This window comes from Mesoplodon bidens, assembly GCF_964165515.1.
Source record: "Mesoplodon bidens genome assembly, chromosome: 2".
Taxonomy (NCBI): domain Eukaryota; kingdom Metazoa; phylum Chordata; class Mammalia; order Artiodactyla; family Ziphiidae; genus Mesoplodon; species Mesoplodon bidens.
In genome coordinates, this window is record NC_138177.1 from 74059193 (window position 1) to 74084060 (window position 24868).

The window sequence follows — 24868 nt, forward strand, 5'->3', positions numbered from 1 at the left end:
AAAAAAAAAGTCCGGAGGCGAGATAGCGCTGAGATTTTTTTTTTTTGAAAAAAAGGAAACAGAAGAACGCTCTTTATCTGCTAATGTGTGAGAGACTTAGGGAAGCGGTGAACGACGAGAATTTTCCTCCGCGCCACCTTTCTTTACCCCTACACTCATTCCCTCTGTTCCTTCGCCTTCTCTCCTCGCCCTGGCTCATCTCACTGTTCACCCTCTCCTTCAATGACACAGCCCGGAATGTCTAGGTATTGGGTCGTGCCTCAGTTTCTCCCGCTTGCTCTCCCAGTCTCTAGGCGCTTGCATGCCGGTGTTCCTCCGGCGGCCCTCCCTTTTTTCCCCACCACGCCCCCTTGGTGGAGGCGGCTCCCTGTACCCCTAATTACTATCTGCGGGGTGTTGAATCTCGGCGAGGCGCCCCAGTGAGCGGAAAGGCGGGCGGCGCTGAGGTTACGAGAGCAAGGAGTCAGGCAGTGGGGACCAAGCTTTAGAGGAAGTCCCCTGGGTTATGCCCCACACTGGATGGTCAGCCCCACGATCCTGCGGATTCCCGCAGCCTTCCCAATCCGGGTTCCAGGGTGCGCACCCTCTGGCGGATACTTTGGGGAACTGCGTTCCTGGAAGTCCAGGGTCCGAAAACCTGCCTGGGGCAGGAGGGGATGAAAAACCTAGGTCCCTTACCTGATCCTCCTCAATTCTCCCTGTCCAGGCATCCTCCCCAGTTTAGGAGGAAGCGATGCCTAGATGAGTAAACGGAGAAGCTGCCCAGGGCCTGGTGTATTAATAAAGAGAAAAAACATCTTGTCACCAGGCATGGGTCTCTGGCCCTCTTCAGTGTCCATGAGGGAGGTGAGGACTGTCATGTCAGAATCACAGCTTACTCTCCTGCACCTGAGTTGCGGCAGGACTTTCCGAGTCTGAGGCTTCAGGTTGGGCACACTCTAGATCCTGAGCTGGCTCTGAGTGCTCAGGATGGTGCAGAGCCACCAGCTGCTGGTGTGTGGCTGTGCTAAGTGTGGCCCTCCCTAGAGGGCCTACCACCAGCCATTGCCAGCGCTACAAGAGAAGATCAGAAGGGCGATATCAGGGTGAGTCCCTTAGCCTTCCCTCTGAAGGACTGGCGGTAGTAGTAAGAGAACTCCCTAAAGCAGTTCCTGGGGTGATAGACACCAGAAAGAAGGTGTCTTGGCACCAGAGCATAGCACTTAAAGAGGAGAGCTTGGTCCAGCCTCTTGCCTTAGGGAATTATCTGAATATCTGTGTTTTGTTGATGAGATTACTAATGTCCAAACAGGTAATGTGATGTGCCCAAGAACACAACCTCTAAATGTCATCGTTTCAATGAAAAGAGTGGTGGGGGGGAGGCAGGGGACAAAAGAGGAAGGGAGAACTTGGGCTTAGAGGAGGTTCACTGTCCTAAGAGGCCAAGAGAACTATTTAAAAGGAAGATCTGGGGACCAAGGGTTAGAGGCTTTAGCAGAGGGATGAGTGGAAGGACAGCACCAGGGGAGGCCGTCTCTCACCTGAAGACTCCAGGGCCCCAGCCAGCCACGTAGGTGAAAAGCCGTGGGTCGAGGCCCCAGGCAGGATTGATTGGGAACCCACAGCTGGCACCCATGGATAGCCTGATGGCCAGGATCAGCAACCCCACTATCACAGGCTCCACACCCGCAGGCACTCCCTTGTTCCGTGTGTCCAGGATGGCTAAGATCTCCACAATCAGCATCCAGGTGCCCAGAACATTGGAGTGGACAGAAGCAGAGGGGCTCCCATCAGCTTTCAGGTGCTCCATCTTCCCTATCTCACCCAAGCACTCCAGGCTACCAACCCCACGTCATCTGACTTTGTCCAACACAGGCAGCTGGGGAAGGTGAGGTGCAAACACAAATGCAACCCCACATCCCACCCAGAGCCTGAACAATAGGCCAAGGTCCTGGGGGACAAGGGCAAAGGTTGTGGCTCTCCCAAATCACCCCCTCATGCTTACGTGATCCAGGAAGCCATTGCTCAGGGACAGATAGGGGGCAGGGTAGGTGACAAAGATGGAGGCTGTCTCCTTGGGACCAGTCACTGTCAGGTTCCCACCTGTATAGTTCTGTAGGGCATCTGCAGGGTAGGGGGACAGCCAGGATTTCCAACTTTGCTCATTCAAAACTGCTCTAAGGCACCCTTGCCCATACACAGGTGTCCCCAACCATGTTCTCTCTTTTACCATGATAGAGAGCATACACCTATGCTCCAGAGGCACAGAAAGCAGAGAGCAACTGCACCAAGGAGTATGGGAAACTTGGCCCAGGGGAGGCATCCCAGGAGGCATATGACCAGGGAGAAGGCTGGATTCAGGTGGGCCCCTTCAAGGATCAAGAAAAGAAAACCAATATCCATTGTGTCACTGCCAGGCACTGTTACCAGGTAACACTGCTACTCCTCCCCACAACTCTTAAGACAAATGTTACTCTTCCCATCATATAGATTAGGAAGTTGAGGCTCAAGGAGTTTAAGCAACTTGTCAAGGTCACACAGTGAAGCCAAGTTTGAACCTGGGTCTGTCTGCTCTTTCCACTACAGCACTTGATGCAATGTGTGCCTGGGGGACGAGCAGGTGAGGTCCTGAGCAAAGATGAACCCCCAAGGGCTTAGGTGGGGGACAGAAGAGGAGAGCACTTAACCTTGATGCTTTGCCATAGATCTCCATCTATGTGAGTGGAGGATTAATGTGAAGAAGTGGGATGGCAAGATACAGAAAGGGAAGGGACTGGACTGGGCCAAAAGCATATCTCAGTCCAGGGCACTGGTCAAACTCAAGGAGATAATGTCTATGAGTCACCAAAGGATCTGCCTTTTCACCATTACCACAGTCAAGTACACATCCTACCTTGTCTGATGACCAGACCTCACCCTCCTCACCTGAGACATTACCACTGATGTAGATGGCTAGCCTAACACCCAGAGAGCTAGCCAGAAACATGGTGAAGAAGTTGCCTTTGGTTCCTCCATTGGTGACAGCCTGGGCCAAAGTCCCCTGTATGAGGAGCTGGTAGAGAGAAGGAAGATGAGGAAGAGGGAAGCAAGAATAAGGGGCCTCGTGGACCAACAGGAGAGAGAGACTGGGAAGGTGAGGGGAGTGGCCAAGAGAGATGAATGGACTTGAGAGATCAGCAAGAAAAAGCAGAAAGAGGGAAGGGGAAAAAATGGGAAAAGCAGAGGAAGAGTAAAGAAAGGGGAGGAGGATAAGAGATGGAAAGGGACAGGCATAAAAATGAGGGAGTAGGAGAGGAATAAAAGGGACAAGAGTGGGGAAAAAGAGAAATGATGGAGAGTTGAAGCGGGACACCAGGAGGAAGAGATAAGGATGCTAGGAGGAGCCAGAAACTTTTGCCCACCTCCCCTCTTTCATTCCCCCAATTACTCTGCCTACTGTGAGCACAAACACACCCAGAAACTCTGGCCAGGCACTGCCAGGCCAGGAGGCTCTGGATCTGAAGCCGGTCCTTGACTTGGGCCAGGGACTGAGTGTAGGTCATGGTGGGGACACCTTATCTCTGGTTACCACTCCCTCTGTCTGCATAGGTGCACTGCTGCTACACAGCTTCTGCCTGTCAGGGGCAAAGATAAGGAAGAGACTTTAAAACCGATTATCTCAGTTACTGAACAGCAGCTAATGTCTGTCTGTGCATGAGTGGAAGCTAGGGAGGGAGAAGGTCTACGGGCAGACTCTGTGCACAACTAGAGCCTGGAGTTTGCCCAGCCTCTGTCTCCTCTGCCTCTCATCCCCAATTCTCCCAGGAGGAGCCTCCCCTTATGCTGACAAACTGGGAGGAGTAGGCTGCTTCATGTACATTAGTTCTCTTGGTCCTCAAGACAGCTGTGGAAAGTAGTATTGTACTATCGCGCCTGCTCTGCGGATGAGGATACTGAGAGAGCCTTAGAATTCCCCAGGCCACACAGCTACTTAATAGCTAAGTTTGAATTCAAATGCAGGTCTTCTGACTCTCCCTCTGATATTCCACAATGCCTCTCATGTGGAATGTGAAGTCTTTCCCCAAACCATTTGGATGCTTGGGAAATTCAATATGCCTCCAGAGAGACTGGGCTGAAGACCACAGGCTGCAGGAATAAAACCCACATAAGGAATCTTGTACTTTGATGCAGCCTCACCTTGACCAGAGAATGCTCTGTCTTTGTGTCTCTTGCCATGGCTCCAGATGCGGGCTTCACGCCCACGCTGAGCTCCGCCTCCCCTTCTCTGGATGCTTGCCACTCTTATTCTGCTTAAGACAGCCACTTCCTACTTCTTCATATCTCAAGCCTCTAATTAAGATTCATTCAACTATGAATCAAGCTCTAGACCCTGGGGAAACAGTGGTAAACAAAACATAGCTCCTGCCCTCCTAGAGCTGATGCTCTAGTAGGTGGAAACAGACAATATACAGATTTTTAAAATACTGATATAGTTTTTGAGGTTCTTGAGAGCTGGGCTATATAACCCTGGGGGCTCTAGCACAGTCCTGGGCACATCTCTGTGAAATAATACTACTTTACTGGCTTTAGCGGATATTATAGTGCTCCACCCAGGTCCCCTTTTCAGGGCTAATGCACCCACTCCCCAGCTGCTGGGAATAACAGATGCTGATAGCACTCAGCTGCTCCCCTCATGGCAGTGACTTCTGTGGCAGGAAACTGCTTCAGCCAAGGTCACGTGTCCTCCTATAGGATCCACATCAATGAATGGTTGATGCAGGGGTTCAAAGACCGAGGGGAGTTTGGTAGCGTTATACATAGAACAGGATGCCGAGAGTGCCGGATTAAAGGAAGTGGAACATAAAGTTAGATGTGGAAGAAGTTATTGATAAGGGAACACTCTCCTGGGATTTAGGATTTAAATCCTGGCAAGATCCCTGGGATGTGGGGTGAATACACTTCTAGGAGGCTTGGGAAAAATGATAGCTCACGCTAAGAAAAGTAAAAATGCCTAAACAAGTCATTTACATTGATGACCATTATTGAAAAAAGGGAGAATACTCAGACATTTTGAGGATTTTTGGACAAAGGATCTGAACTAACATTGACAGCTGACAACCCAAAGCTGTACCACGACCCCTTGTTAGAGTAGGAGCATATGGGGTCCAGATAATAAATGGAGTCCTGGGCTCAGGTCTGGTTCACAGGATATTCACTGAGACCAAGGATCCACCAGGTGGTCACTTCCTTGATACCCCAACATATAATTGGAATGGACATTCTTTGAAGTTGCGGAACACTCATATTGGTTTCTTGACCTGTGGAGTAAGTGATGAAGGCCAATTAGAGGGCTGAAGACTACCTCACACCAAGATAATAAATAAAAACAATACCATATCCTAGGGTAAATGGAAGAGATTAGTGCCACCCTCAAAGATGTAAAGGACATAAGAGAGGTGGCCTCTTTCATACCACCAGTTTGGCTCCTACAAAAACCAGATAGATCATGGCAGATGGCAGTGGTCTATGGTAAAATTATTCAAATAGTAACTCCAATTGCAATTGTTGTGTCCCAAATGGTAACTTTATAGAGCAGTTTAATACAGCCTCTGGTTGGTAGTATGTAGCCATTAATCTGGTGAATATGTTATTTTGCATCCCAACCAGATCAGAAAGGAGGATCCCAAGGAGTTTCATCCACGTGGGGAGTCTAGCGATATACACTTGTGGTCTTACCCCAGGCCTATGTAAACTCTCTGGTCCTCTGTCATAACATAATCTGAAGGGAGCTTGACTATCTGGACATTTTGAAGAACATCATATTTGTCCACTATACAATGGACCCTTGAACAACACAGGTTTGTACTCCTCGGGTCCACTTACGTGTGGATTTTTTTCATTAAGTATGTATTACAGTACTACACGATCTACAGTTGGTTGAATGCGAAGATGCAGAACCACATATACAGAGGGCTAACTGTAAAGTTATACTTGGATTTTTTTTTTTTTTTTTTTTTGGTGGGATCTTAGCTCCCTGACCAGGGATCAAAACCGCACCCCCTCTAGTGGTTAAGGCAAAGTCTTAACCACTGGACCTCCAGGGAAGTCCCTATACTTGGATTTTTGACTGGGCAGATGGTCAGAGGCCCTAACCTCTGCCTTGTGCAAGGGTCAGCTCTATATATAACATCATGCTAACCAGATAAGAAGAGGAAGAAATGGAAGTATATTGGAGGGCCTGGAAAGATAACATGTATTCAGAAGGTGGGAAACAATCCTATAAAGATTCAGGAAACTGCCACCTTGGTAAAGTTTTGAGAGGTCCAGTGGTCTGGGACATGCTGGATATCCAATCGGAAGTAAAAGACTGATTATTGCATCTCCTACCTTCCACCACTGAGGAAAAAACACATCACCAATCTACTTAGGATTTAGGAGCGATGTATTTCACACTTGAGAATACAACTCTGACCATTGAAGGCTGTCAACTTCGAGTGGGGCCAAAGCAGAAAAGGCCTCTGCAGACATGTGACCCAGCAGACCCAGTGAGACTAGAGTATCTGTAGTAGGAAAAGATACCATGTGTGGTTTGGCAAGCTCTAATAGGAGAATCATAATGTAGACCCACAGGGCTCTGGAGCAAAGCCATGCCATCTGCAGCAGAGATATACATACCTTTTGAAAAGCAGCTCTTACAGTGCCATTGGGCTCCAATAGAGACAGAGCATCTGATTACAATTCATCAAGTGACCAAGTAGCCAGAACTGCCCATCACAAGCTGGGCTCTGCCTGATTCTCTATGTCATTAGGAAGGGTGGGCCCAGCAAGAACACATTGTAAAATGGAAGTGACATCTTTGGGTTCAGGCATAAGCAGGGTCAGAGGGCACAAGCCAGCTGAAAAGTAAGTGGCCCAGACTCATGTCATTTACCAGGCATCTCTCCCTCAGCTCACATGACCCTATTGGGGATTGTCTTAGTCCATTCAGGCTGCTATAACAAAATACCATAGACTGGGTGGCTTATAAACAACAGAAATTGATCTCTCACAGCTCTATAAGCTGCTAATTCCAAGATCAAGGTGCCAGCAGATTCGGGGTCTGGTGAGGGCCCACTTCCTGGTTCATAGATAGCTGTCTTCTCACTGCGTCTTGACATGGCAGAAGGAGCAGGGAAGCTCTCTGGGTCTCTTCTATAAGGGCACTAATCTGATTCATGAGGGCTCTGCCTTCATGACCTAATCACTTCCCAAAGGCCCCACCTCCAAATACCATCACATTGGGGGTTAGGTTTCAACATATGAATTGGGAACCGGGGGCACAGACATTCAGTCTATGACAGGGATCCCTTGTGAAGAGGGATCAGAGAAGGAATAAGCTTGGTTCAGACATGAGTTGGCACGGTTTGTGGGTAAAAGACCAAAATTGACTGCTGCTGCATTGCAACAAATCAGGAGTGGCCTTGAAAGACAGTGGTGAGGGGGAAGCCTCCCAGGGGACAGAGATTTGGACAGTACATCTGGTCATCCACTTTGCGTGGAAAGAGAAGTTAAGAACATATACAGTCACAGCTGGCCTGGTTGTTTGGTCAGGGGCTTGAAAAGACAAAGAGTGGAAGATCAGGGACAAGAAAGTCTGAGGATGGACCTATGGGAGTAGTCTTGAAGTGTAAAGGTCTTTGTATTACATGTTAACACCCACCAGAAAGCATCCATCACAGATGCACTGAACAACCAAGTAGGAAGAATGACTTAGCCACTGCCTGTCATCAGCCACCCACTTCTGAACAATGAATACACTGAGTAGAGTTAACTGGTGGTAGGATAGAGGTTATGCACAGGCCCAACAGTGTGAGCTCCTACTCACCACGGCTCAGTTAACCACTGCTGTGGCCAACGTGCAATCTGCCATTAACAAACACCAACACTAAGTCCCTAAAACAGTGCTGTCTCTCGAGGAGAGGAAGCAGGCACTTAGGGACAAGTTAAGGGCACTAGATTCCCCATCACTTTTGACTGGGATTGACACATACTCTGAGTATAGGCTTGCCTTTCCTGCCCATAGGGTCTCAGCTAATATCACTCTATAAGGACTTATAGAGTATTTGATCCGTTAATATGGGATCCACATTATATAATTTTTTAAAATTTGTTTTGGCTGTGTTGGGTCTTCTTTGCTGTGCGCGGGCTTTCTCTGGTTGCGGTGAGTGGGGGCTACTCTTCGTTGAGGTGTGCGGCTTCTCATTGCGGTGGCTTCTCTTGTTGCAGAGCATGGGCACTAGGGCACACGGGCTTCATTATTTGGGGTACGCAGGCTTCAGTAGTTGTGGTTCACGGGCTTAGTTGCTCCATGGCACGTGGGATCTTCCCGGACCAGTGATCAAACCCGTGTCCCCTGCACTGGCAGGCTGATTCTTAACCACTGCACCACCCGGGAAGTCCCTGAAAACTTTTTTATTTTTTTATTTTTTTTTTATTTTGGCTGTGTTGGGTCTTCGTTGCTGTGCGCAGGCTTTCTCTAGTTGCGGCAAGCGGGGACTACTCTTCACTGCAGTGCGTGGGCTCCTCACTGTGGTGGCTTCTCTTGCTGCAGAGCACAGGCTCTAGGTGCGTGGGCTTCAGTAGTTGCAGCATGTGGGCTCAGTAGTTGTGGCTCACTCACGGGCTCTAGAGCACAGGCTCAGTAGTTGTGGCACACGGGCTTAGTTGCTCTGCGGCATGGGGGATCTTCCCGGACCAGGGATCGAACCCATGTCCCCTGCACTGGCAGGCGGATTCTTAACCACTGCACCACCAGGGGAGTCCCTACATTTACATCTTGAGTTTTTCTATCTGGTATGAGGGAATGTTCTAATCTACTTGTTTTACATGTGGCTGTCCAGCTTTCCCAGTACCACTTGCTGAAGAGACCAATAATGTTTTGCTAGTTATATTTTCCCTAAAATATACAAAAAATAAAAATAGGGCTTCCCTGGTGGCACAGTGGTTGAGAGTCCGCCTGCCGATGCAGGGGACACGGGTTCGTGCCCCGGTCCGGGAAGATCCCACGTGCCGCAGAGAGCTGGGCCCGTGAGCCATGGCTGCTGAGCCTGCGCGTCCGGAGGCTCCGCTCCACAACAGGAGAGACCACAACAGTGAGAGGCCCGTGTAGCGCAAAAATAAATAAATAAATAAATAAATAAAATAAAAATAAAAACATAGCCAGTAAAGGAAGAAATATTTGCCCGTGTACTTCATCAAATTATCTCATGAACTACCCAATCATAGTGTTCCCACACCTAGGGAAGCAGTTTTTCCTCTACACTTATACACATACTTCCTTTTTTTTTTTAATCTAATGCATCCATCCCCATGTAGAAATTTCCCTGGAATTATCACTAGTTATCTTATCTCTTCATAAGGAAAATCATCTTCTAGAGGTACCTGACCCTTACTTATCAAAATCAGGTTTTGGAAGTAAAGCAAAAAATTAAGAAATAATTTTTTGTGGGCCAAGTTAATTTGGGAAGCCCTGGATAGTGTGAGAAAGTGGAATAGCCATGACAAAGCCAAGACTAAGGAATTAGCATAAATAAAGGTTTTATTGGTCAGTCTGGGTGAGTGACATACTGACATACCCCCAATTCACTGTTCCACACACCCAAGGTGCTGACGTGGCAGGAGAACTAAGCCCATTGCTGGTAAGCAAAGGGTGAGAGGCAGAAAGAACCTAAAGGCCTCTGAGGATTAACAAGGCTACCGGGACCCGAACCAACGTCCTAGGAACAAATCCAGGATGGAAAAGGCATCATCCAGGGATGGAGGTGTTGATGATTCTGGACCTAAGGAAGAAAGTGATACACAGAGGCTAAATGAAAGAGACTAGACAGGGGCAAAGAAGAGGAATAATATTAAAGGGTAGGAGAGTTAAGGGTTTCCCTTTCCCAAGGAATTAAGAAATGGATCCCTTTGATTCATACTCTTTACTTACCATCCCTAGGAGAGCCACCTGCTTCTTGATGGGTTACTGTGGTCTCTTTCCGGCCCTCACTGTCCACCACAGTCCGGCGCTCCTCTACTGTCTACAAGGAGAAGCCCCCACCATATTCCTAACATCACTAAAGGTGAGTTAACTGATTTCTTTACATAGGTCTCCCTTTCCAGAACATTCTCTGACCATAGTTCCCTTTACCCGTCTCTCCCAACTCACCCCATCTGGCTTAGTGATCTTAGTCACAGAGACGCTCTTGAAATAGGATTTGGGCTGGGGCTGCAGAACTGGGCCAAGGCCCTCTTCGGAAACCTGGGTATCAAGATCTAGAAGAGCAGAGAGAGGAAAGAAGAAAGAAGGAGTCCAAGGGAAAGAAGGGAACAAGTGTGGCAGGAAGAAATTTCAGGGAGGGAGAACAAAGGGCTAGTAAATGTCCTTTCCCTCTCAACTCACCATTGTCCTCTCTGGCTCTAGAATGGGGGGTTACAGGCCACGTATCATCAAACTGCAGAAGAAGCCAAAGTAGGTCAAATGACACCTTTCAATCAAATTTGAGGGGGTCACAGAACCCAAACTATTTCCAAGTTCCAATACTACTTTTCCTCAGGAGAAATAATCCCAGCCAGGATAGCTTTATTTACTTACACCTTCCTCCTTCCTACCTGTTTTATGTATCCCTCTACCAAAAAGCATTCCTCAGCTGATACTTTTCTGTCCTCCCTCAAGAAGTCTGCTTTGTCCAAGAATCATTTAGACCAGCAATTTTTTTTAAACAAAAAGCAGAACTCACATTTCCCCCCAAAGAAAATCCTACAAGAAGCTTAATACAGAAAACAGATAAATACATCAAGTGGAGGGCCTAGGACTCCAACCCAAGACTGTTAAGATTCCAACAAGGTTTCCAGTCTTTGCAGTCAGTTTTCTCCACAGGCTCCCACTGTAGGCCCAGATGTACTCACCCTATGAAAAGGTCTCTGGGAGCCCCAGCCTGGTGCTGGTTTGGAGGAATCAGTTCTTGTATCACTCTCCAAGGCCCCACGAAAGATCCTAGGCTGGTGACTATCTGGATACTTAAGCATTGAGTCCCGAAGCGTCTGTCCTTCCTGCCGTCTCTCACCAGGTGTCTCTGACTCAGGACCTGGAAGTTCTGCAGAAAGGTGGCAGGTGGATGCTGGGGACTTGGACTCTTTTAAATCTCCTTGAAATCATCCGTTTTCTCACACTTCCCAACCCCCAACTACTCTCTGCAGGTTCCTTTTTTCACCCACCGACCCAGCAGAAACCACAGGTTCTCCCCCGGGGCATCCACACACCAGGAGGGCGGGAAGGCAAGGTCCAGGCCCCCATCTCGCTGAAGATGTTATTGAAATCCCGTACTAGGTCATCAAAGCCAAAGTTATCGTGGAAACGCATCCCTCCTCCTGGGCTGAAGCTGAAGCCGAAGCCAAATTCCTCGGGGGGCTGGGGACCCTCAAACCTTGAGCTCCCACGGCCCCACGTGGCTCCTTCTTCTTCCTCATCATCCTCATCTTCATCGCGAGTCATCCCTCCAAAAAAGGGATCTCTGTGGCTAGGGGTGGAGGCAGATCGGCCAAGATTTCAGCACTACTTAAACCATAAAATCAGCTAATGGGTGAGACAAGAGTTGCGATCTAGGAAGCTGAAGTGAGGGTTAAGAGGCCTGGCCATCGGGTTTGTTTTGTTTTTATCAGTCAGTCCTCACCTCGCGGCTCCCCCAAACGCTTCCGCTCGGCTTTTCTTCACTGTTCCCCAGCCCCTCCCTTCTCTCCCAAGGTCCTGCTCACTTGCTCACTGTTCTCTTCCCCAGAACCCTCCCTTCTCTCCCAAGGTCCTGCTCACTTGCTCACTGTTCTCTTCCCCAGAACCCTCCCTTCTCTCCCAAGGTCCTGCTCACTTGCTCAGTGTTCTCTTCCCCAGAACCCTATTGTCTTCCCCACCCGCGCCCCTGTTGCATCACCCCAGACTGCAGAAAGGTTTAAGCGGCTGTCTCCTCTCCTCTTAACGACCGCCCTGGTTCCTGTCGCGGGGCGAGTGTTCAATGTTGACTTCCGTTCTCTCCGCAGGAGTTGAAGGAGTAGGGAAAAGGATGTTTTTCCAAAAATAGGGTGTCAAGGGTCAAGCTCCCCTGAGGATCCCGCCCCGCCTTCTCTGGCCCGGACCCGCTCTCACCTCCGAGGTCCAGAAAAGCCGAAAAAGCCCCGAAAGAGGTCAAAGAGGCTCATTCCCGCAGTGGGACTCGAACCTTCGAACCCCACAGCTGGGGGCAGCCAGAGCTACGCTGTCGGAAATTGAGCGAAGCGTCAGACCACGCTACCGGAAAGCAAGCCTGCGATCGGACACTGTCGTAAAACGACCGTAAGCCGGACTGGGTGGGGGGCAGGGCGGACGGGCCTATCACGTTCCAAAGGCTTTCTCTTTTACTCTGTTTCCTGTGAAAGGAGCGGGCGTACCGAATTTTCATTTTCCAACGATCACCTGCCTCCTAAGCCAATTCTCCTTCCTGCCGATCAACCCGCTCCACAGGGTGTTTCGAGGGTTTGACACTGGATGGCACCGGAGGCAGCCGCCAGAGGGCAGCCTACCCGCACAAATGAACCGGACCGAGACCCACCCTCACCGCCGGCTCACCACACCCATGGACGTCTTCCTTCTAAACCCACCTCGCCCCTTTCCTCCGTCCAGTTTGTTTCTTGACTGATACAATTAAGTCTAATATTAGAGGGATGGACAAAATGCTGCATTAAGCTTCTTCTAGTATAGTGACTTCCCCAGAGTTGAGTAAAAGATTAAGACAGAGGAACGCATGGATTTAACTCCATCTCTCCAGCTATTAAGGAGTTTGTCATAACTATAAGGGATTCTCCTAATTCTTTCAGGTAGGGTCTGCAACCACCAGGATATAAACTTTGTAGGAGAGCAAGGGAAATCTATTGAAGTGTCTTGGGAGAGAATCTGGGGCTCTAAGTATCCCCCTTTTCAGGTCACTGACTTTAAAAGCCTCCCCCTCCCTGTGTACCCCCACCTCCATCCCAACCCTGGCCTTGCTCTAGACTCCTTTTCAAGGGGTTGGATATTAGCTACTTGAAGTGAAAGCACTCAAGAAGTAAGAACTACTGCTTCAGTTTTGCTATAGCCAACAGCGCATGTTGCCCTCATTTCTTTCCAGTTCATTTGCCTGGATCCATCTAAATTAAACTTTGATTCTACAAAGCCATTTCTTTCAACTCCTGCTTAACCCTCTCCCTTTCCACCCAATATCTGCTATCCCTCCACTGCCTAAAATCTGCTGAAGATCTGGAGGAAATGGAGATTTGCAGTGATTCTTTCCAGGCACCACGCTGTGTAATTCTTGGGGGGTGGGGGGAGGGAATGCCCTCAAGGGCAAGACTAGCACATTAAGGTCAGAGGAGTTCTTAAAGGGCGAAGATTTCATTTTATTCCACTGCCTTCGGGGCCTGCTAGAGAAGGCCCAGTTGGTACAGTAATACTTATTCACCAAGCTGGTCATCGACGAGACTGAGGATATCCTAGATGGAGCAAGAATGGGCAGAGGCTGAAGGTAGAGGTTTTCTTTTTATATATACAAGACACATTAATCCATTAAATTTGAGGACACAGTACAAAAAAAAAAAAAACACTTCAACTAATTCATCTGACAATGCTGTTCATATTCATGATGCCATTTTTTGTTGCTGTTGTTTTGTTTCCTAATAATAAAGGAGGAGACTTAGGGCTGTTGGGCTGATATATATTTGGGGGTCCCCCCTCCCTACCTCACCCACACACCACCAGGGTGAACAGGAGGAGCAGAAGGGAGGGCAGGGCCCACAGCAAAGTTTCATAACCTTGAATGCAAGGGGGGAGGAGGAGAGGAAAGGAAGAAAAAAAAAGGAGAAAATACAAATCCTATAATACATACAACAGAGTGGGGATGGTATGGGAATGGGACAGACATGAAGCTGAGGCATGGGATGGGCCGCTGGGGGTGGGGGCAGTGGAACCCCCCCCACATTCCTTTCTCTCTTTGATGCTGTTTCCATAGTTGCCAGGCTGAGAAGCCCTCTCAGAAGATGGGACCGGGAGAAGAGAGTCAGGGCCTCAGTTGGCCCCCCAGCTGTAGCTGTTGTAGGCAGACTTGTTGGTCTGGGGCTTCTGCGGGATGGAGCTGGTCTGGCTACGTTGCCCGCTGCCCGTCTGCAGGGGAATGGGAGGGTGAATGGGGAGGAAAAAGATGTCTAGTTAGTGGGACAAATTTATGACATCTTCAGGTGGAAATGTGGAAATTGTTTTACTCTCCCATTCCCCTTGCTTAGAAACTACTCTGAATCTTACTTCTCAACCATAGGAAATTTGTTTTATACAGCAGTTAGAGCACCTCTGACAAGTAAAAAAACACTTTAAAACTTTAAATAAGGGAAAGATGAAAAGAGGGTGGGATACTTTTAGAGACAAGATAGTGCATCAGTTCTACTAATTTTCAATTTCACCTTCTCCTCACCCCCCAAACCCACCCTCCCCTGATCCGAGGAAAGGCTACTCTCTAGAGAGAATTATAGCCTCTTGGAGATGAGTGATCACAAGGTGATTTCACTTTCACTGATCCCCATGAATGCCTCAATTTGGACATCTGTCTTTGAGAGCAAGGCAGCCCTTATTCTAGCCCCGCAATCACCTATGAGGAAGGGGGAGAGGTCACCTGCACCACCCCAGGGCTCCCCACCCCTACCACACATCACATCTGCGAGCCCATTTCAGGAAAGGTAAGAGAGACAGTCTGAGGCCCCAGGCTCCAGATGCTGCCCCAAGAATCCTTTCCATTCCGGTAACCAAGTGTTTCAAGAGTCAGGGAAGGGTAGAAAGAAAAAGAGGACACTGAGGAGAGGAGGACAAGAGAGGAACGGGAGGCCAGAGAGCTCAGCAAGGTGTTTGTGTTTGTGTATCCCGATTTGTGACCGTGCAATCTTTTCTCTTCAAGTTCCCTGAGACTGTGGAGGTGAAATGGGGACTGAAAAGGAGTGGGTTCAAGCATATCATCATTCAGTTTCATTACCTGCTCCTCCTGCTGGCGCTGGCAACAGAGAATCATCTGCAAATATGGTAGCTGAGGCAGAACCAGGATATATGGAAAATAAAGGGACAAACTTTGACAAAAGAACTCCACCATTAGAAGGGAAAGCTATAATGTCAGGGAAGGGGGAAGGCTGGGAGAGGTAAGAGGGGAGGTGTGACCCAGGTCTGATAGGATGAGGACAACTGTGCTATGGGAGGAGGTGGAGGAGAAAGGCACCAAAGGAACTGGGCAAAAAAGGTTTCAATCTGGCCTCTTCTCTGACATCTCCTTTGCCGGCCACTCGTGTTGTGTGCGCTTGTGTCTGTATGTGCTGTGTGCCCATGGCTGGCGCTGGGGAGGATTGGGTGAAGGTGGTGGTGAGGAAGGGGAAGAAAAGGAAAGGGGAGGTAGTTTTAGGGTACAGGAAGGAAGAGGAAGGGAAAGGAAAGAGGGGGAAGGGCTATTACCTGGCCATCCTGCTGCAGGTGATGGTGAAGGATCTGGGAGTGCGGTTGCTGATGGGGGGTCAGAATGTGCATAAAGGGGGCAGGTGGGTAGGCAGCAGCTGTGGCCGGATTGATGGGCCCCCCACTTCCTAGGGCTGAAGGCAAGTTGAAGGAGGCAGCAGGAGTACCGGAATGAAAACCTTGTTTCTCAAAGGACTGCTATCCAGGAGAATGGGAGAAGAGAGAGTAAAAGGGATCAGCAAACTAATCCTCAGAATTTCTGAACGCAAGATCCCCCACCCTCAGAAAGCAGCATGGTGTCAGAGAATGAATGCTGCACCTGAAGTCAGACATTCAGGTCTTAGCCTCAGCTCTACCCTTTAACAGCTGTGTGAACCTGAGAAAATTAACCTCTCAGCCTCATTTTCTCTTAACATGAATCAGGGATGCCATTAACCTCTCAGTTTTAAGGACCACATGAGAGGCTAGATGTGAGAGCACTTGGTAAATTCTAACAGCATTCACGAACACAGTGAAATCTGCTAACTACTCTTAGCACAAATAGCGATACCCCTGGAGCTGGGTAAAAACGAGAACTCCTTGGATATTTCAAAAGAAATGAATACACACTGAGGTATCTTGAGTGTTAATGGTCTTGGCCATGAAAAACTCCACCACAACTCCTAATACTTTACATCAAACTTTTCCTTATTTATGGTGTGTGTTGCGGGGAGCAACACAATACAAATCTGTGGATAATTCAGATGCCTCACTTTAGCTGCTGGGTTGTGTCCTCTCCTACTCTGTTTATAGATATACTTACAGAAAGAATGGAAAGAACTAGTTTCCCTTCATTCCATATCTGTTCTCTCGGAAACTTATGAAAAGGTTGGGAGTGGGTATGTAAAGGGCCAGGACAGTTGCACAGTAAATCACATGACATATCACAACAATTTACCACACTGCAGCTTCCTGTAACATTTTTCTTGCTTTTTCCCAGAGGGCTAAATTTAAACTTCTTCAAGAAACTGAGATTTAGAGACACTCATTTTCTAGTAGAATGGATTTCCTGACACCTCTCTTAGAGTTGTTCTTGTTCACTCTACTTTTTCCCCCTTTGGCCACGCCACTCAGCTTGCAGGATCTTAGTTCCCCGACCAGGGACTGAACCTGGGCCATGGCAATGACAGCGCCAAGTCCTAACCACTGAACTGCCAGGGAATTCCCATGTTCACTGTACTTCTATCATTCCAACTCCACCTCCTCTATGTCATCTCTTTTTCCACTTCTATCCAGAGCCAGGCACCTACCTGGGTTTTGGAGTACACAGAACCCGAGATATCTGGCACGCCTGTGTTACTGGAGGTGACTGATACACCTGGGGGAGGAGGAAACAGACAGGAGGATTAGCCCAGCTAGCTGCCTGGCCCCATCCCTGGGAGATGATGTGTGTAGCCCTTCTAGCTATAGTACTGCAAGGGAATTTTGGTCTGTTTTTCCAGCTTCATATCAGTCCTGAGGGATAAGAGTTCATGACACAAAAGCTCCCTAGGTTCTCCTGCCCTATCCAGATGTGTACTGAGTATTTATGTGAGAGGGAGGTGTGTCGTATTGGGGAGGACTAGGGAATATAGCCAAACCTCACTAGCATATGGTTTTCAAAACACTTCTCTGTGCCAAAGCCCAGCAGGATTGTATTAAACTTTTAACATCCATTTCACATCAACTGACCCAAACTCCACTCAGTTCTGCAGTGCTGCTCCTGAACAGGTTCAAAATCCATGCCTCCACAGCATAAGGTAAGTATTAGAGGAGCACTCCTATTCAACCCCCAAGAGCACTTTCATTCTCGGAGCCTCGGTTTACTTAGTCCAGCTTCCCCAGAGTCTTGGCAATTCTACGCTACAGACCTATGATTTAAAGAGCTGGCGCAAAGGCTAATTTCCATTTGCTCAGTTTAAGCCAAAGCATGGAGAGAGAGGGGTAAGGAAGGTAGACAGGGGTAGGCTCTCTCCTACAGCCTAGGTGGAACACAAAAATCCAACTGTCATTCTAGTTTACAACTTCAGCCTTTCCATGAGATAAAAGCTCTAGTCCATACTCCAGCAACTTACATGTTTCCTGTTGAAAACCTCTCTACCACCAACTACAATTTTAAGGAAACCACAATAGTACAATTCTCCATTTTGATTTGTACTCCTTACACTGAAATACACATACTGTACCTCCTAGGGTATGGGGCAATAAGTCAAGGATAGGAAAAAGCCATCAGGTAAAATAACCCAGCAACTTACTTGAGAAACTGTATACCAATATTGAAGGAAAAGTAACTCAAATTTAACTAGGAATTTAGAGCATCCTTTCTAAAGATCTGTTAGTTTTCAGGAAGTGAGATAAAATGAAACCTCAGAAAAACTTTGCATTTCAGTTTATGTCTTTGGATCGTTCTCCTCTGCTGTTAGGAACACTTTGTTCAGAGTTTTTTGGAAGAACTAAACTGACCAAATCACAAATGAGGAATTCTCCATTCACCCACAATTCAACAGCAATCTCCCTTCAAACTCCAGAACCCAAATCCTCTCTAGACTAAGGCAGCCTTCAAAAGCTAAGCCCACCTTGGACAGCCACTTTAGAATCTTCCCAGGAGAAGTGGCATCTCCCACATCACAAGTCCAGGTAGTTCTAGGAAGGAGCAAACACCAACTAGGAAAAGAACAGAACTACAGAAACCAAGCATGAGAAAATACTTCCCCATCTCCAAAGTATCAACTCTACACTTTAAAGGCACTGAAGGAAAAGGGGACAATAAAGGAACTAACGGAATAGTTTTTTCCCTTCGCTTTTCAAGCCCCAGGTGCCCATTTGGCAAATCACTGGTAATAGGCATAACTTTAAGAACAGGAGTTCATTTATGGAAAAAGCTAAGCTAATGAGGAGGTTTGTGTGGAAGGGTTGAGAGTAAGGTGTAACAGGATATAAATGGAACATTTTTGAGGGAAACCAGAAGAGACAATGATCTTTACTGCAAAGGCTCAAACAGCTTGCTGACACCACTTGGTCATCCCATACAGAATGGGAGAAATGGCCGATTCACAAGCCGGGTGGTAGGGAGGAATTTAGTTCCAATGTGCCGCTACCTGGTCTCATCCTTTCCAGAGGGTGGACTAGCTAAAAAACAGCTTCTAGTCTAGAGGCCTTAATTGGCCTGTTGGTTGAAACAACTGGAAATGCTGGAAAAAAGAGAATACTTTGTGTAGTAGCCCTAAATGGCCTCAGTGTAAGCATCTGAGACCCCAGAAAATAATGGGCATTGGTTTCCCTACCTATCATTCACCAGTAATTAGCAATCTCCTCAGACTACAGAGTTTTCTTGCTTTCCTTCCAACAGTCAACACCCGCTGGTTACCCCCACTTCCAAGCAGTGATGATCATACAAACACAATGTGGATAGCCGGGAGGAGAGAGAGCCAATCTCTCCCAGCATGGCAGCCCCTGGGAAAGCTGATCTGACTCACAGTACAAAATTACTCCAGAGGGCTGGGAACAAATACAAAGTAAGTGAAGTATCTGGGTTTCCAATTAACCAAGGACAGGGTTCTCACTGTCCAAGTTAGCTCTATGAACGAAGGGCTGATGGTGTACCAGTTCGACTGAGAGGGGATGAGAATTTCCATAGTCAAGGAGATGTCTAACCAAACCTCTCCCACACATTCTTAGCTATACCCACAAGTGCAAAACGACTAATAATCCACAATCCCTGAAAAGCCATCGAGGGACTAAGAACAATGTTCCAGGCTAGAACAGTTTCCACAGCCTGAGTCATCAACTAGCTGGTCACTAATGACTTTATCTGATCTCAGCCACTTGGCCTTTGGGAACCAGATGTGGGAATTAAGCCTTGGAAGATACTTTCCTAACAACAGCACTGAACACTATCTCTTCAGCCTTTCACAATGACATGATACGAACTTTTTTGTCCTTTCTCCTCTGCTTATGTCAGAGACAAGGGGAAGATCTAAATGGAAAAGTGAAGAGCTATAATAAGCATGGAGAATCGGGCATTTTCTACAAATAGCTTTCTTGACTAACCAGTCAACAGGCTGGGAACTGAGGCCACTTCCCCTCCCCCACCTCAATAAAATCACCATACTGAAAAGTTAACAGTTCTTTGGCTATGCTGGGGTTTGATTGAAAAGGCCACCCTCCACCCTTCATCCACAGCACAACATTGGCTCCTAGTGTCCAGAAAGACATGCACGGAAAGAACGCCAGAGTTAGCTAAAGAAATACCACAGTTTATTGAAGACTACAAATATTTTGTTACAAGTTGGAACTACATGCCTTCCAGAAATCAAAAGCAACAGCAGGTGTGTGCATTGATGCTTCGGAGGAGGTGCTGCACCGCTTGAATTCGAAATGGGTAAGACAGGGTCAGACACATGGGGGAGAGGGAAATGGGGGAAGGGCAAGTTCAAAAGCCCAGAAGGTATCCACCAACTCATTTCCCCAAGCCACGCAGGCCATGGCCACAGCTCAGCAGGCTCTCCTCAGTGGTCTGGTTTCTGAAACAAGACTTCAGTGCAAATTTACACACACACACAAAACACAGCCCCCAGCCTTGGGCCAAATTAGCTCTCTGCCGTCCAGAAATGCTTGTAAGGGGGTGGATATTTTCTTCCTAAAAGGAATCAAATACATAAAAATAAATGAATTTAGAGGTTGATGAGGAATGGGATGACAAGAGCCCTCTGTGGGGTTGGGAACTGGGGATTCTTAAAGGGCTGTTATAGGAGGTCTCTGAAATCTTAAGGGAAGTAAGAAGCTAGGATTTCCAAAATCAGTTATGCAATTTTCTTCTATTACCAATCATCTACCTCTTCAAATTCTTGAACCTGGTCCAGCTAAGACCTAAATCTAATATTCTTGGAATAGGGCCACTCCAAGACAAAAGCTTATAATCCTCCCCACCAACGACTAGGGTGGACCTGCTCAGTGAGAGGGGGGCCCTAGGCACAAGGAGTCTGGGTATTATTAAATCTCAATGGGGTCTCTCAGGATTTCTTTAGTTTAAATCTTGACCCACTCTTAAGTCATACAACACAGTTCAAAGCTCCACCTGTTAGATCCCAGACCTACTGCCCTCTTTGCTCAGCTCAGTTTCCCAATAATTGAAAACCTTGGGCAATTTTAACCACCTGGAGCCCATACAAGGGTGAAGAACACAGATGTAGCTCCATCCAAATCACCACGTAACCATAACTAAGCTAAGAATTTTAAAGGACAACCCTCAACTCCAACCCCAAGCAATGGCAACCACCTCCTCCCCATACACATCTACAAGGCACTGAAAAAAGTAGATGGAATTGTTTTATTCAAAGACTCTTACTCCCTGTCCTCCAAAAATGGAGAGTAGGTGTCAGGTATGGGAGCAGGGGATACGCTAAATATCTTTTAGGTCAGCACCCATTCAGAGGATTCCCGTATTTCCCTCCCTGCCATCAGAGGTGCAAATGGACTTTGCAAAGAGACCAGCCATACAAATGAAGGAACCTAAAGGTCCAACTCTCCCTCTATTGAGTATTCATGCCCTACTCCTTTCTCTCCACATCTCAGGCCCTCTAGATAGGCAATAAAAAGGGGCCACATGAGAAAAGCAGTACTACAAAGAGATTTAAGCCAAACCTACCACAGCATGCTAGCTAAGAACCCATTTAACTCTTCTATTCAGTGAATATATATCCCCTATTGTACTACCAGTACCTTAAATGTTAACACTTGCCTCCACTGACATCTCAGTAAAATCTTGGGGTCCTCTGCTTCCCACCCAAAGTTTAGGCCAGCCAACATATTCTAACAGCCAACTCGTGCGCCAGGGCATTCCCGTCATGAGTAGTGGATACACATTCTAGTATTAAGCTCCTCTGTTGGTGCTGCTCAGACAGACACCCAAGTCAGGCAGACATTAACAATCATACATGGAGCAGCAGCACACCCTCACCAACCCTGTTTTTTCAAGCACCAGATCTTCCTCCCTGAAACTCATTTAATGACATCCCACAGACACCAATGACAGCCAGGGTCAAGGTGAGCTTACCAGTGTTGTATCCATGAGACCCATATCCACTTGGCTGTTGGAAAGGGGTGGCTGATGCATTCACACTGACATTCACACCATGCTGCTTGGAAGAGGTAGGAGCCACCTGAAGAGCAATAGGCCAGAACTACAGTGAAATGGCAGCAAAGTACCATTCAACTGACCCGTCCTACTCCAGAGACTGGGCATTCAGATGGCTACCCACACTGATGTATGCTGTCCACAGTTTACTTAGCAAAATGGGTTCAGGGAATGAATGAGTGTCTGAGGGAAGCAAAGCTGTACATTCCCCCTTTAGCTAATTCTACGAATGGGTAATCCCTTATCCCAATCCCAGCCCCACTCCCTCTCCCAGGCCAGAAAGAGGTCAGAGGTGGAAACTGTTCCTCTTCATTAATTATTAAAAAGTCATCTAGTCTTGAAAGCAGCTAGCATAGTGTCCAGGGCTAGGACTCTTCACCACAAGTAAAGACCAAGCCCAAGTACTTACAGGGAACACAGCAGGCCCATACTGGAAGGTGCTGGGGAGGCCCGGAACCCCTGTGTAGTATGGCAGGCTGGTGTAACTGTAGCCAGGAGGCAGCGCCGGGTTCAGGAATGTCTGCTGCGTGGTATGGTGGGTCTGTGTCTGGTTCTGCTGGGGCTGGGCCAAGGTTGTGGCCGGGGCCGGGGAGGAGGCATCCCCACGGCCAAACTTTGTGAGGTCACCTGTGACACGAGAGGCTAAATGTATCTGCCTCTTTCACCCCCCACCACCAATGCAGAATTTCCTCTTCTGGTTTCACATGATTCCAGGAGAGCCTTCAGAGACTATTAAAGTTCAATGCTTTGAATTCCATTTCTTTGCAGCTCCATTTAGCACTGCTCAGCACACAATCCGCAGAGTGCTAGTCAAGGACTAATGCTGCATGACTGCAATACTGTCGCAGAAACCAGCTCCCAGAATAAAGCTCCTGTATGATTTCCCTGCCCACCTATTTTCTTTCATCTCTTCCCCACCCACACCCCCTCCTTTCCTTCTCTGCTTCCCCTCCATGGGGAAAACTCCATGCTGGACTTGAAAAACAATGCTAGGTCAGGGAAAATGACAGGGCAATAAGGTCAACAATAGGTCAGGCCCTGGCCTAGCAAGGCAATGAGACTGCCACATGAGTAAGGAACAGGAGCAGAGATGAGTAGAGGAAGGCCAGTTCAACCACAGTACTTCCTGGAAAAAGCTAGAGAATAGCTGAGAAGTCAACACATCATCCGGAGTCACAGGGAGACAACAGAAAGTGGGATGAGAAGCCAAGTTGCTACATGCCCATCTTCAGCAGGATTCTGAATCTACCAACCCTGATTTACCACATCCACTTTGTACTTCTGTCAAAGATCTTAATTACGGTGAGAAATGGATCCCTTCCTTCTACTAATCAGGTTTCTGCCACCAAGGCCAACACAACCTCCCTTTATTCAGCCCCATCCCAATCCTACCAGAATAAGGGTTGCTGGCCAGGCTACCATCCCTCCCAGTCAGCGGAGTGGTGGGTGTGGGAAATGGGATGCTGTAGTAATCCTGAAAGAGATAGATAAAAGAGCAGAGACTCAATGCCACTCATTCCCAGAAGTGAGGACATGTCATTCAGGGTGAGAAGCAAGAGAATGCTGGAGTACTGCAATTTATCCAGCCATTGATTAAGCTTGCTTGAACTGGCACAAGCTCCATATTACTCTTGCATACACTGTCCCCCCTGCCTGGCCATGGGGACAGTCAAGGCAAGGTCTACAAGTATGCCCACCAGGAAACACTTCAAGTCCATCAGTACCAATAATATTCTCAAACCTCTAGATATTATCCCTCATAGTCTACTACTACTGAGAAAACAGATCTTCCTCTGGAAATCATCAAAGTGTTTGAGACATACAGGAAGCATCCCAAGAGCTCCACAGTACTCTGAGCTTTAGAACAAGTTAAAATGTGTTTACTTCAAAGATGTCACAACTCTGATTAAAAAAAAAAAAAAAATTACTTTCTGTTAGAACCACTCTCGAAGTACATTCTAATATATCTTAAAAGTATGTGTATGGAGGTATGGCTTGAGAAAGAGCCAAGTCTGTGACTTATCAACTGAACATTTGGAATAATCCAAACATTAATTTTAAGATCACTTTCTTTTCCTAAGCTCTACAACCATCTACTCACCAATGGAAATCTTGTCTGAAGCATCTGCAAGTCATCATAACCATATACTTGTGGCTGAAAGATACAAACATGTAACAATATGAACGAGGACTGGTCATGATGGTAGCAAACCAAGGAGCTAAGAGACAAGATAAATCAACATTCATCCTCATTCTTAAGAAGAAGAGGACATAAATTATTTCCTTCATTTTCTTTAAGAAAGAAGTGAAATACAAAGAGATTACATGATTCATGAAAGGTCTTGAAGCTTTCCTTGAGCTACACAGTGATTCAACTAGGCTGGCCTCTGGGTAGCAGTAGGGTATGCACAAGTCATACATACATAGCCTGCTTTATTCTACCTGTCTCCTTTGCCCTTCAAAATATGGCTTAAAATTTATCTCCTGGGCTTCCCTGGTGGCGCAGTGGTTGAGAGTCCGCCTGCCGATGCAGGGGACACGGGTTCGTGCCCTGGTCCGGGAAGATCCCACATGCCGCAGAGCGGCTGGGCCCGTGAGCCGTGGCCACTGAGCCTGCGCGTCCGGAGCCTGTGCTCCGCAACGGGAGAGGCCACAACAGTGAGGGGCCCGTGTACCGCAAAAAAAAAAAAAATTTATCTCCTTCAGAAACAATTCGCGTTTTACTCTACTCTTTAATGTTTGGGTACTAAGGTAGTGTGTTAGCTATTAAAAAAGTGCTAATGGATGTTTCATTTGTATGATACTCTTCTAGACTCTCTGAAGGCAAAAACAAGTTTTTGGTTTTTTTTACATTTTTATTGGAGTATAGTTGATTTACAATGTTGTGTTACTTTCAGGTGTACAGCAAAGTGAATCAGTTATACATATAACATATATCCACTCTTTTTAGATTCTTTTCCCATATAGGCCATTACAGAGTATTGAGTAGAGTTCCCTGTGCTATACGGTAGGTCCTTATTAGTTATCTATTTTATATATAGTAGTGGGTATATGTCAATCCCAATCTCCTAATTTATCACTCCCCCGCCACCCCTGCCTGGTAAACATAACCCCCTGATAAACATAAGTTTGAAAAACATATGTTTAAAAAAATTTTTTTAATTAAATATCCTTCATCTTAATAGGCACTGAATACACGAAGCTGATACAAGACACAACAGAGCAAAAGGCTACTACTGTCAGTCACCTAT

General features: G+C 47.3%; 3 protein-coding genes across 35 annotated transcripts in view; all 3 read right to left on the reverse strand.

Annotated features, from left to right (window-relative positions):
* Positions 1 to 503: 503 nt before the first annotated feature.
* On the reverse strand, positions 504 to 3521 carry AQP10 (aquaporin 10; the record flags this gene model as incomplete). The annotated part of the gene is given in 11 exon segments (XM_081258211.1): positions 504 to 641; positions 889 to 1034; positions 1037 to 1053; positions 1521 to 1738; positions 1985 to 2103; positions 2210 to 2228; positions 2232 to 2277; positions 2279 to 2348; positions 2905 to 3031; positions 3416 to 3442; positions 3444 to 3521. Coding segments are annotated over 11 exon segments (1005 nt in total).
* A 5996-nt stretch (positions 3522 to 9517) lies between these two features.
* HAX1 (HCLS1 associated protein X-1) lies at positions 9518 to 12250 on the reverse strand. Of its 3 annotated transcripts, none has more exons than XM_081226278.1 (7): positions 12116 to 12250; positions 11239 to 11495; positions 10885 to 11072; positions 10379 to 10430; positions 10145 to 10251; positions 9926 to 10016; positions 9518 to 9776 (listed from the first exon to the last, which is right to left on the reverse strand). In XM_081226278.1, exons 1-7 carry the CDS (start codon positions 12166 to 12168, stop codon positions 9691 to 9693), a joined length of 834 nt encoding a protein of 277 aa, XP_081082404.1. In that variant the 5' UTR covers positions 12169 to 12250; the 3' UTR covers positions 9518 to 9690. The 3 variants fall into 3 exon arrangements, with proteins under 3 accessions (XP_081082404.1, XP_081082405.1, XP_081082406.1); XM_081226279.1 differs by lacking the exon at positions 12116 to 12250 and adding an exon at positions 11904 to 12100; XM_081226280.1 differs by lacking the exon at positions 12116 to 12250 and adding an exon at positions 11649 to 11763.
* A 1097-nt stretch (positions 12251 to 13347) lies between these two features.
* The window catches only part of UBAP2L (ubiquitin associated protein 2 like), a 43803-nt gene continuing 32282 nt past the window's right edge, over positions 13348 to 24868 (reverse strand). For 6 of the 31 annotated variants that reach the window (XM_081226262.1, XM_081226251.1, XM_081226242.1 and 3 more), the window contains 8 exons: positions 23719 to 23772; positions 23010 to 23091; positions 22027 to 22244; positions 21537 to 21642; positions 16753 to 16820; positions 15464 to 15661; positions 14997 to 15047; positions 13536 to 14140 (listed from right to left, as the gene is read on the reverse strand). In XM_081226262.1, coding sequence (XP_081082388.1) covers positions 14045 to 14140; positions 14997 to 15047; positions 15464 to 15661; positions 16753 to 16820; positions 21537 to 21642; positions 22027 to 22244; positions 23010 to 23091; positions 23719 to 23772 — 873 coding nt within the window. In that variant the 3' untranslated portion in view covers positions 13536 to 14044. Of the gene's footprint in view, positions 13474 to 13535; positions 14141 to 14996; positions 15048 to 15463; positions 15662 to 16752; positions 16821 to 19716; positions 20121 to 21536; positions 21643 to 22026; positions 22245 to 23009; positions 23092 to 23718; positions 23773 to 24868 lie in introns of those variants that run through there. The other 25 variants (XM_081226263.1, XM_081226264.1, XM_081226247.1 and 22 more) reach the window with 16 other exon arrangements.